Source organism: Phocoena sinus, chromosome 3 (genome assembly GCF_008692025.1).
Source record: "Phocoena sinus isolate mPhoSin1 chromosome 3, mPhoSin1.pri, whole genome shotgun sequence".
Taxonomy (NCBI): domain Eukaryota; kingdom Metazoa; phylum Chordata; class Mammalia; order Artiodactyla; family Phocoenidae; genus Phocoena; species Phocoena sinus.
This window is the reverse complement of record NC_045765.1, coordinates 117486589-117499508: the sequence shown is the minus strand read 5'-3', so window position 1 is coordinate 117499508 and position 12920 is coordinate 117486589. Positions and strand designations below refer to the sequence as shown.

At 38.6% G+C, this 12920-nt stretch overlaps 1 protein-coding gene across 5 annotated transcripts in view; it reads left to right on the top strand.

Moving 5' to 3' along the window:
* Window positions 1–12920, top strand: part of NAIP (NLR family apoptosis inhibitory protein) — a 36166-nt gene that overhangs the window by 13918 nt on the left and 9328 nt on the right. For all 5 annotated transcript variants that reach the window (XM_032628678.1, XM_032628679.1, XM_032628680.1 and 2 more), the window contains 4 exons: window positions 629–728; window positions 6562–6643; window positions 7844–7898; window positions 8008–10116. In XM_032628678.1, the coding sequence (XP_032484569.1) occupies window positions 629–728; window positions 6562–6643; window positions 7844–7898; window positions 8008–10116 (2346 nt within the window). The remainder of the gene's footprint in view (window positions 1–628; window positions 729–6561; window positions 6644–7843; window positions 7899–8007; window positions 10117–12920) is intronic.

The following is a 12920-nucleotide window of genomic DNA, read 5'->3' as shown; positions in this document are numbered from 1 at the left end:
GATGCTCCATTTCTAGTTCAATCTTTTGGTAGATCCAAATGCTAATTTCCTTCCAAAGAAACAGAGTCTCACATGAAGACTTGATCCTACTTCTAGGGGAATAAACCTAGCAATAATGTAGTAAGAGGCATTTGCTTCTTCACGAACTTAATTACATGAGAGTTGCTATATTTGATCATATATATTTTCCTGAGCTCCAGATATTTTCTTTCTGATTTATTCATTAAATAAATAACTTACTGAGTGCCTAGTAAGTCCTAGGCACTCTTCTAGGTCCATGAGATTCATTAGGGAGCAAAACAGGAAAAAATCTCTTCCTTCATGGAACTTCAATTCCACATTCTGATTTGCAAATCTCTTGCTCCATAGAATGAGGAGGGGACAGGGAGAGGGTGTTAATCAGTGCGTGGTACGTAGGAACATTGAATGTTACTTGTTCATGACCCCATTGGTGAGAGAAGAGCCCTAAGTAGAATATTTCCTCACTGGTGACCCGATTTGTGACTTTGTCACAAAATCTGATTGAAAGTGCAAGTAGGGTTTTGCTAATAAAGGCCTGGTAGTTATTATGTGTGTCACTCGACAAATATACTGGCCAGTGGCACTGATCAAATTTCCTTACTTCTAGGTAAAAGCGACATCGTCCAGTGTTTTTCCTGTGGGGGATATTTGTATAAGTTTGAGGAAGGTGATGACCCATTAGAAGAACACACCAAATATTTTCCCAAGTGAGTAGAATGAATGTTTAGTGTCTATGAATCTGGATGTATTGATAATTTAGCGATTTCCCCCTCATTTTACATTCTGATTAAGTCTTTGCCCACCTCTCTGATTCTTACGATGAAGGATGAGTCTTTCTCACTTTCATGTCCTTGCTTTCATGACCCCTTTCCCATCTAGCCTTCCTCTCACTATAGTCACAGCACAGTTTTGGTTCAATCATTATTTTCACATTACATGTTTACATTAGCATGACTTCATAAAGGCAGAGCCTAGTAATAAATAATTTACCTTCCCTCCCTGTACCACTTCCAATTTTTGTAGTAAGTAACAATTGTCTTATTAGTATGTTTGCTTAGTTTTTGAGGTGAAATTCACACGTAAACTATTTTAAAGTGTACAGTCCAGTGGCATTTAGTACACGCACAAGGTTATGCCACCACCCCCTGCTGTCTGATTCCAAAACATTCTCATTATCCCAAAAGAGAGCTCTGTACCCATTAAGCAGTCATTCCCTGTCTCCCCAGTGCAACCTAGCTCCTTAGAGCTACCAGTCAGCTTTCTGTCTCTATAGACTTACTGTTCTGGATATTTCATGTAAATGGAAGCATGTAATATGATCTTTTGTATTTGGCTTCACTTAGCACAATGTTTTGAGGTTCATCCATCTTGTAGAATGTATCAGTACTTCATTCTTTTTTATGGCTGAGATATTTGTGTATATGTATATATATGTATGTATTTCAGTTTCTCCATCTCCTCGCCAACACTTGTTATTTTCCTTTTTAAAAAATATACCCATTTTCTTAGTCTTAAAATGTATTTAGCACCAGTTCATCTTCAAATTCTCCCAAATGTTTAAATCTTGCTGTCCGGTCATTCAAACTTGTAAGATAGCGCACCATTTTCATTTTCTTAAAGGAGTCTGTTGTGAAGTCTCTGACCTGCTTCAGTATGAACTATTTGTCCTGTAGTCACCCTAGGATCCTGGGATCGTTCTTCACGGTCATCCTAGGGATTCCTATTGCCTCTCTCCTGTGTTGTAGCTCCTGTTTCCTGGATCTACTGTCACCCTCTTCTTGGTTTATTCACTCACTGTGGTGTTGTTTTGTTTCGTTTAATTGTGGAATTGGATTATGTCTTTTTCTTTTTTTAATTAATTTTTATCAGAGTATAGTTGCTTTACAATATTGTGTTAGTTTCTGCTGTACAGCAAAATGAATCAGCTATATATATATATATATATATATATATATCCCCTCTTTTTTGGATTTCCTTCCCATTTAGGTCACCACAGTGCATTAGATAGAGTTCCTTGTGCTACACAGTATGTTCTCATTAGTTCCTATTTTATACATAGTGTCAATAGTGTATGTGTGTCAATCCCAATCTCCCAATTCCTCCCACCACCCCCATTCCCCCTTGGTATCCATACATTTGTTCTGTGTCTTTCTCTGGATTCCACATATATGTACTAATACATGACATTTGTTTTTCTCTTTCTGACTTACTTCACTCTATTCATTCACTTCGGAACACTCCTCCACAGTTCCCTGGGAAAGATTGCAGAAGCGATACATGGTTTTAGCTTCCATTTAATGCATATATCTGAATATTTATATATATTTCCTCACACTCATTTGGTAGTTTAGCTAGGTGTAGAATCCCAGGTTGGAAGTCATTCTAAGTTGAACAGGCATTGCTATATTTTCTAATAGCTTCCAATACTGCTGTTGAAATTCCATGTCTTTCTGATTCTTAATCCTTTCATTGCAAACTACTTTTTCCATCCTGGATGCATTTAGGATTTTCTGTTTGTTTCCAGTGTTCTAAAATTTCATGAATAAATGGCTACTTTTTAATATTTATTTTCTGTAGCTCTTTAACCTTTTTTTTTTTTTTTTTGGCTTATTTTTCACTCACCAAACTCTTCAAAAATGTTCAACTGTAAGAGAACATTTTTTTGTTTTCACCTTGTAATTAGTAAGTGCTCTTCCAGAAATAAATATTAATATAAACAGGTCTTAAATACTTCCATCTAATTCTAAGATTCTAAAGAGGATACAGTTTTGAAGGTGTTTTGACAGAAGTAGTTGTGTTTTTTTCTTTCTTATTTAGATTTAATATTTTGTAAATTTTTAAACAGTGGGGATATTCTTCTTAATTCTTGGAAAAATAAGCTAGGATGCAGTCTAATTTTATTTAGAACCTCTCCTGGACTCTATCAACTCCCTTTTTGTGTGGCATTTTAATTTTTCCTCTGCCTTTTTCGTTTGTTTTTTTTTGTGGTTTTTGTTGTTGTTGTTTTTGTTTTTTGGTGCTCCATGTGAGGCTCAAATCTTCTGCCTCTTTTTTTTTTTTTTGCTGTACGCGGGCCTCTCACTGTTGTGGCCTCTCCCATTGCGGAGCACAGACTCCGGACACACAGGCTCAGTAGCCATGGCTCACGGGCCCAGCCGCTCCGTGTCATGTGGGATCTTCCCGGACCGGGGCACGAACCCGCGTCCCCTGCATCAGCAGGCGGACTCTCAACCACTGCGCCACCAGGGAAGCCCCTGCCTCTTTTTTAAAATCACAAACTAGTATGCATTTAAAGGAGTACCTAAAATGTTTATGTATGACTTAAAGGACAATTAACAAAGAAACAAATGAACCCAGCACTAAAGTTAAGAAATTGAATATTATCAAGTCCTTAGAATGCTACTGTGTGCTCACCTTCCCAATTCTGATTATATCCTTGTCCCTCCAATTCAGAGGTAAACATGATCCTGAAATTTGGGTTAATTGTTCCTTCTTCTCCTAATGGTTTCACCAACTACATGTGTATTATTAAACACATTTAACTTTGCTTATTCTTGAAGTTCAAATAAATGGAAGCATACTGCATGGTTCTTCTGTGATGACTGACTTATTTTACTCAAACTTTACACAAAGTTTTTGAGACTCATTCATAATTATGTATAGAGTTGTAGTTCACTTGTTCTCATTGCTATATAGTATATTGTTTTATGAATATGTAATTTATCCATTCTATTCTAGAGTCAACATCTGGGTTGTTTTCAGAGTGTTGCAATTCAAATAATGCCACTATGAACCCTCTTGTACATAATTCCCAGTGCTCACATGTGTTTCTCCAGGATGCATAACCAACCATGGAATTGCAGAGTAATAGGGTTTGCACATATTCAACTTTATTAGATTATGCAAAACTTTTTTTGAAGTGGTTGTACTGATTTATATTCTCACTAGCGTAGATGTTTCCATTCTGTCTGCTTCCTCACTAATTTAGTATTGTCCAAATTTTAATTTTTGTCAATCTAATTACTAATAATGTTGAGCATATTTTCCCATACAGTTTCCTTGTTCTTTTTCTTCAGGACCGTATCTTGGCTATTCTTTGCCCTTTCCTCTTTCATATTCAGAGAATATATGAAATGTCCCTCTTTATCTCTCATAGTACTCCTTATTCTTAAGTCTTTATCTGATATTAATATATGTAGTCACTCCAGCTTTTGTATAGTTTTTACATGATACCACCTTTTTTGAAATTGTTCTACTTTTTTTTTTTTTGGCCACGCTGCGTGGCTTGAGGGATCTTAGTTCCCCGACCAGGGATTGAACCCAGAGAGCCTCAAGTCCTAACCACTGGACTACCATGGAATTCCTGAAATCATTTTACTTTTAATCTATGACTTTATATTTAAAGTGAGTTTCTTGTAGGCAACATAGTTGGGTCTTGCTTTTTTTTTTAACAGTCTGACAATATCTGCTTTCTCTTTTGTTGTTGTTTGTTTGTTTGTTTGAGTTTTTTTGGCCATATTGCCAGCTCGTGGGATCTTAGTTCCCTGACCAGGGATCTAACCTGGGCCCCTGGCCGTGAGAGCTCAGAGTCCTAACCACTGGACCCCCAAGAAATTCCCCAATATCTACTTTCTAATGGGAGTGTTTAGAACATTTACATTTAATATAATTATTAATATGGTTGGATTTAAATCTACTATTTTGCTGTTTGTTTTCTATTTATCCCATCTGTTCTTTGTTTCTTCTTCTTTTCCTGACTTGCATTTGAGTATTTTTTAGTATTCCATTTTATCTCTATTGTTGGCTTTTTAGATGTACATCTTTATCTTTTTAGTACCTGCTCTAGACTCTACATAATGCATGTTTAACATATCACAGTCATGTTCAAATATTATCACAGTTGACATATAATGTATGAACCATATAACAGTATACTTCTATTTTCCCCCTCCTATTGTTTGTGATTTTGTTTTCATACATTTTTACATCACATATATTCTAAATCTCACAATATAGTATTATATCTTTGCTCTAAAAATTATCTTTTGAATACATTTTAAAAGAGAAAAAACGTATTTCTTGTTTACCCATTGAGTTACCATCCCTGGCACACTTCATTCCTTTGGGTAGAACCAAGTTTGCATCTGTTATCATTTTCCTTTTAACTGAAGAACTTCCTTTAACTTTTCTTGTAGTGCTGGTCTGCTGGCAACTAACTGTATTGGCTTTACTTGTATGAAAATGCTTGTATGTTACCTTCCTTCAGAGTCCTTTTCCTTGATGGATCTATCTGCATAGTGACCTTGGACAGAAGCATTTGAAGTCCTACTAGCTATCTTCCTGTAGCTACCCTTCTATTCCTGGGCTCGTCTTCAAGTAGGAAAATAAAAATGATGTGTCCCCTTGCTTTATCTCCTGCTTTCCTGTAATTCAGCAGCATAAAAATAAACCAAGAGAGTTGTTTCTAGTTTTATCATTTACCTACTGACATTTATAGTTCTCATCTATCCAAGTTAATGATTGTGGGTAGAGCTCTTTAGAATTTTCTTCCTTGGTTCTTCAGGCAGACATCATAACCTGAATTTAGAAGGTATTTTATGTTCCAGTTTCATGATGTCTAGCAAATTGTTTTTAGAGAGTATGTTTGTGGCCATTCTTTAGTCTTCATATTGATGGAGTTTTTTTCTAAAATAAACTTTTTATTTGGAAAAAATTTTCGACTTAGAGAAAAGGTGAAAAGATAATACAGAGAGTTCCTATATTCCCACACCCAGTTTCCTCTAATACTAACACCTTATATTATCCTGGTACATTGGTTAAAAAACCAACACTGGTACATTGCTATCAACTCCAGATGTTATACATATTTCCCCATTTTTTCTACTAATGTCCTTTTTCTTGTCATTATTCCAGAATCCATAGATAGAGTTGTCTTCTCTATTTTTTTTTCCCTTTAGGTTCATTTTAGTTGGTCTCATGGATGAGTGTTAAATATGCTCCCATTCCACCAAATTGGAGGGTTATCCCCACCACTACTTTATGAACCATTTATATCTCTACTGCTGAGATTTATAGTCTACATGTCTTGTTTGATAAAGACACTGACAGAATCACTGGAAATGTTAATTTTATACTTAATTTTTGCCACTAAAACTCTAACGGTGTTTTTGAAAACCTAATGCAAGTGCTTAATTGCATACAACTATTTTTTAAAATTAATTTATTTTTGGCTGCGTTGGATCTTCGTTGCTGCGTGCAGGCTTCTCATTGCGGTGGCTTCTCTTGTTGCGGAGCACGGGCTTTAGGTGCACGGGTTTCAGTAGTTGTGGCATGTGGGCTCAGTAGTTGTGGCTCACGGGCTCTAGGGCTCACAGGCTCAGTAGTTGTGGCGCATGGGCTTAGTTGCTCCTCAGCATGTGGGATCTTCCCGGACCAGGGCTCAAACCCGTGTCCCCTGCATTGGCAGGCAGATTCTTAAACACTGCGCCACCAGGGAAGTCCCATATAATTATTTTTATAACTTTTAACTTTTGTGCTTAGTTGTCAGTTTCTCCACAATATGAAGTGCTCTGCAGAAGTGATTCCAGACCTTCAGAGCCATGGTGAGCTTTCTGACTTAACGGTATGAACACCACCTTGTTTATTTTCAGAGTGTGTGATCATGTGATTAAAAACTGTTTTTGAACAGGAACTGCTCATCATAAAAAAATTAAATAAATGAATTCTACAAATATCTGTTAAGCACCGATCATGCGCCAGTTGCAGATGGGGATGCTACAATAAACAAAACAGAATACCTAGTTTCATGAAATGTAGAGTCAATCCCTTCTACTGTGAGGCCCAGACTCGTTTGGACCTAAAAGTTGATTAGCATCCAGGCTACCTGGATTCCATCTGTGATCATCATTTGGAGGACAGTAAGGTCTGACTTGGTAGTTGGCTTTTCTCAAAGTTGGGAAGATATGTTTCTTTTACAACAGCAACCAACCAACCAAATCAAAAATACAGATTAATAGGTTGACCCCTGTTTAAACTGAGAAATTCTACATAGTTCTCTAGGAGATTAGCCACTGCCAATTTAATACACACACACCCCTTATCTGAGGCTGTATGTTAGGTGTATTATGTTCGTCATCCCCCAAAAAGAAAACAAGGTAATTTGTCGTTCACTTGATTCATCTTTGCTCATCCCCCCACCTCCCTTAACTAGCTTATTTTTTTTAAATATTTATTTATTTTTTATTTATTATGTCTGTGCCGGATCTTAGTTGTGGCATGTGGGATCTTTTAGTTGTGGCATGGAGGCTCATATTTGTGGCATGTGGACTCTTAGTTGCAGCATGCATGCAGGATCTAGTTCCCCGACCAGGGATGGAACCTGGGCCCCCTGCCGGAAGCTGGAGTCTTACCCACTGGACCACCAGGGGAACCCCTTAAATAGCTTATTTTTAAAGGAAAAAACATAACCTTCCTATATCCCAGGTATGTAATATTTAAAAAACTGTTGATAACTAAGATCAGAAGTTGCACCTAATGATTTCTGGAGGGTCCATCTTGCTCTAGACACTGTGATTCTAATCATCTGGACAGTAATCACAGCTCAAGTCACCCATGTAATGCACTGTTTGGATATCACCCAGGAGCACACGCTTGCGTGTGTTTGCAGATCACTTATTGTTTCATATTTGTAGCGCTCCTCCCTGCAACTGGCGTAAATACTTGAGGATGGGTTGGGTTTAGAAAACGTCTGGTCCCTAATTGTGATTCAAAGCCCCACCCTCTTATACAAATGCTGATTTAATAGAGGATTTTCTTTTCAAAGGAAACTACAAGTGAAAGCAATCTTGAAGAGTCAGCAGTGAGTTCTGCAGTGCCAGGTAAGGATCTGGAAGTAGCACATGGGATTAGATGAATGTGTACAAATATTTCTACATTGGGGATTTTAAAAAAGTATTTATAACTGTGCCTCCTTGCTTTTCTCCACAGAGGTGGCCCATGGTGAAGCCCAGTGGCTTCAGGAGGCAAAAAGTCTGAGTGAGCGCCTGAGAAAAGCCTACACCAGTGCCCCTTTCTGCCACATGTCTTTGCTTGAGGTCTCTTCCTGTCTAGCCACCGATCAGCTGCTGAATTGTGATCTGTCCCTTGCTTCAAAACACATCACCAATACTGTGCAGGAGCCTGTGGTGTTGCCTGAGGTCTTTGCTAACTTGAACTCCGTCATGTGTGTGGAGGGTGAAGCTGGTAGTGGAAAGACGGTCCTGCTGAAGAAAGTAGCTCTTCTATGGGCATCAGGATGCTGTCCCTTGTTACACAGGTTCCAGTTGGTTTTCTACGTCTCCCTTGGCTCTACCAGACTGGACCAGGGGCTGGCCAATGTCATTTGTGACCAACTCCTAGAGGCAGAAGGATCTGTTACTGAAATGGGCCTGCGGAACATCATCCAGCAGTTAAAGAACCAGGTGTTATTCCTTTTGGATGACTACAAAGAGATGTGCTCAATCCCCCAAAGCATAGAGAGGATGATTCAAAGAAACCATTTGTCAAGGACCTGCTTATTGATTGCTGTCCATACAAACAGAGCTAAGGACATCCGCCGACACCTAGATACAATTTTAGAGATCAAAGCGTTTCCCTTCTGTAATACCATCTGTATATTACGGAAGCTCTTTCCAGATGATTTGACCCGTCTGCGAAAGTTTATGGTTGACTTTAGAGTGAATGAAACATGGCTGGGAATTCAGAAAACTCCCTTCTTCGTAGCAGCAGTCTGTGCTAATTGGCTTCGGTATCCTTTTTGTCAGTCCTTTGATGATGTGGCTGTTTTCAAGTCCTATATAGAATGCCTTTTCTTAAAGCACAAAACGGCAGCTGACCTTCTCAAAGCAACTGTGTCCTCCTGTGGTGAGCTGGCCTTGAAAGGTTTTTTTTCATCTTGCTTTGAGTTTAGTGATGATGATCTCATGGAAGTAGGGATTGGGGAAGATGAAGATCTAGCCATGTACCTGATGAGCAAATTCACAGCCCAGAGACTGAGGCCAGTCTATCAGTTTTTGAATGCTTCATTCCAAGAATTTCTTGCTGGGATGAGGCTGACTGAACTCCTGGATTCAGATAGGCAAGAGGATCAAGATTCGGGACTTCATTATTTGAAACAAATTAACTCAGCCATGATGGCTATAGGTCCCTATGCAAATTTTTTGAACTATGTCTCTTGCCACTCTTCAACAAAGGCAGGGCCAACAGTTGTATCCCAATTGCTTCTTTTGGTGGATAATCAAGAGACACTGGAGAATATATCTGAAAATGATGACTACCTGAAGCATCATCCAGAGATTTCAGAGGAGATGCAGTGTCTCCGGTTGTTGTGGCAATACTCTCCAGAAAATTACCTTTCACTGGTTTCAAAACATTTACTGGCTCTGGCTGTAAAAATTGCTTATCGAAGCAACACTGTTGCTGCCTGTTCTCCATTCATTTTGCAGTTCCTTCAAGGGAGAACCCTGTCTTTGAGTGTACTTAAGTTACGGTATTTTTTTGACCACCCAGAAAGCCTGTTATTGTTGGGGAGAGTCCAGGTCTCCATAAGAGGAAATAGGTTACCCAAATCAGATTTTTCATTACTGGAAAAAATTTTCGACCAATCCCAGGCACCAACCATAGATCAGGACTATGCTTCTGCCTTTGAACTTGAGAGTGAATGGAAGCAGAATTTACTTGAAAAACAGGAAACCGTGAACAGTTTTCTGAACATGGAACTCAAGGCACCAGCAGATATCAGCGCTGGCTATTGGAACCTTTCTCCAAAGCAGTACAAGATTCCCCTTCTGGAAGTTCATGTGACTGGTACTGATGCTGTGGATCAGGAGATGCTAAGGTTTCTAACGAAAGTTTTCTCAGCTTCACAGCACATTGAACTCCACTTGACCAGGAGCACGGGTTTTATTGAAAGCATCCGCCCAGCTCTTGAGCAGTATAAGGCCTCGTTCACCAAGTGCTCCATAAGCCAATCTGAGCTGAGTGCAGTAGAACAGGAATTGCTTCTCACTCTGCCTTCCCTAGAATCTCTTGAAGTCTCAGAGACAACCCATCTACAAGGTAAACCTGCATCTGTTTTAGATGACTGTTAGGATGTATACTCTTATCTTCTCTTAGTTTTAGGTGGATGAAAACTTTTGAAAGTGTGAGACCATAAATCCTTGCTGATTGAACAGATATAAAATAAATCTTTACTAACTTATTTCTGTCAGTAATATGAATTAGTGAAAGGCTTCCAAATAACAGAATGGCTTTCAAACTCTGATAAAAATAATACAATGACTAATGAGGTCTCTTAATAAACAAATGACTTGTTATTAGTCAAAGAATGATCTATATGTAAATGATGCTTGAGAATTACCCTCACCCCACCTGCTTCATGGAAGAAAGGGCTTGTACTCTGGGAAATAAACAAGTGGAAAGTAGTATCTCCCAGTTATTTGTGTCTCTTTTCACTTGTCTAAGCAGTGTTTGAGAGTTTTCAGTATAGACTTTATCATCTTTCATTAAATTTATTCCTAGGTACTTGTATTTTTGATACTCCTGTACATGGTATTTAAATTTTTTCATTTTCGGATTGTTGCTAGTATGGGTTTGATTTTCAGCAGTTTGTTAAATGCCTAGGTGTGCTTTTCTTTGTATCTATCTTACTTGAGGGTCACTGAACATTTTTTTTTTGGATCTGTGGGTTGATATTTATCATCAAATTTAGAAAAATTTTGTTTTTTCAAATATTTATCATGGTAAAACATACATGAAACCTTAAAATCATTTTTCAGTATACAATTCAGTGGCATTAAGTACCGTGACAGTGTTGTGCAACCATCACCACTATCCACTTCCAGAACCTTTCCATCATCCCAAACTCTGTACCTATTAAACAATACCTCCTTCTTCTTCCCAGATGCTGATGTCTCTATGAAGTTGTCTATTCTATTTCACATAAGTGAATCCATACAATATTTTGTCCTTTTGTGTCTGGCTTCTTTCACGTTTTTAAGGTTCATCCATGTTGTGGCATGCGTCAGAACTTCACTACTTTTATAGCTGAATAATATTTCATTGTATGTACACATCACATTTTATTAATCAATTCATCTGTTGATGGACACTTGCACTGTTTATGCTGGCTAAAGTTGCCATGAACATGGGTGCACAAATACTACCTGGAGACCCTATTTTCAATTCTTTTGGATATATACCCAGAAGTAGAATTATTGGCTATTAATGATAGTAATTCTATTTTAATTTTCAAGGAAACTCCAAACTGTTTTCCACGCTGGCTGCAGCATTTTACATTCCTACAAGCAATGTACAAGGGCTCCAGTTTCTTCACATCTTCAATGCTTTTTTGTTTTTTTAAAATCAGAGACATCCTAATTGGTGTGAAATTGTATCTCACGTTGGTTTTGATTTGCATTTTCCTAATGACTAATGCTGCTGAGCATCTTTTCATGTGCTTATTGGCTGTTAGTGTGTCTTTTTTGGAGACAGTCTATTAAATCCTTTTGCCCATTTAAAAAAATTGAAGTGTAGTTTATTTACAATTTTGTGTTAGTTTCTGGTATACAGCAAAGTGATTCAGATTGTGTGTGTGTGTGTGTGTATAAACTTTTTCAGATTCTTTTCCATTATAGATCATTACGAGATATTGAATATAGTTCCCTGTGCTATACTGTAGGTCCTTGTTTATTTTATACATAGTAGTCTATATCTGTTAATCTCAAACTTCTAGTTTATCCCTCCCTCCCTCCCCTTTCCCCTTTGGTAACCATAAGTTTTTTTCTATGTCTGTGAGTCTATTTCTGTTTTATAAATAAGTTCATTTGTATCACTTTTTAAGATTCCACATAGAAGTGATATCGTATGGGGCTTCCCTGGTGGTGCAGTGGTTGAGAGTCCGCCTGCCGATGCAGGGGACACGGGTTCGTGCCCCGGTCCGGGAAGATCCCACATGCCGCGGAGCGGCTGAGCCCGTGAGCCATGGCCGCTGAGCCTGCGCGTCCGGAGCCTGTGCTCCGCAACGGGAGAGGCCACAACAGTGAGAGGCCCGCGTACAGGAAAAAAACAAAAAAAACAAAAAAAAAAGAAGTGATATCATATGATATTTGTCTTTCTGTCTGATTTACTTCATTTAGTATGATAATTCTAGGTCCATCCATGTAGCTGCAAATGGCATTATTTCATTCTTTTTTATGGCTAATATTCCATTGTGTGTGTGCGTCACATCCTCTTTATCTAGTCATCTGTTGGTGGACATTTAGGTTGCTTCCATGTCTTGGCTATTGTAAATAGTACTGCTGTGAACACTGTGGTGCATGTACCCTTTCAAACCATGGTTTTCTCCTGATACATGCCCAGGAGTGGGATCGCTGGATTATATGGTAACTCTATTTTTAGTTTAGTTTTTTTTTTTTTTTGGCTGCGTTGGGTCTTCATTGCTGTGTGCAGCCTTTCTCTAGTTGCAGTATGCGGGCCTCTCATTGTGGTGGCTTCTCTTGTGGAGCATGGAATCTAGGAGCACAGGCTTCAGTAGTTGTGGCATGTGGGCTCAGTAGTTGTGGCTCATGGGCTCTAGAGTGCAGGCTCAGTAGTTGTGGTGCATGGGCTTAGTTGCTCCACGGCATGTGGGATCTTCCTGGACCAGGGATTGAACCCGTGCCCCCTGCATTGGCAGGCGGATTCTTAACCACTGCGCCACCAGGGAAGTCCCTATTTTTAGTTTTTTTAAAGAACCTCTTTACCGTTTTCCATAGTGGCTGCACCAGTTTACATTCCCACCAACAGTGTAGTAGGGTTTCCCTTTTTCCACATACTCTCCACCATTTATTTTTGGAGACTTGTAAAAAATTTTATTTATTTAT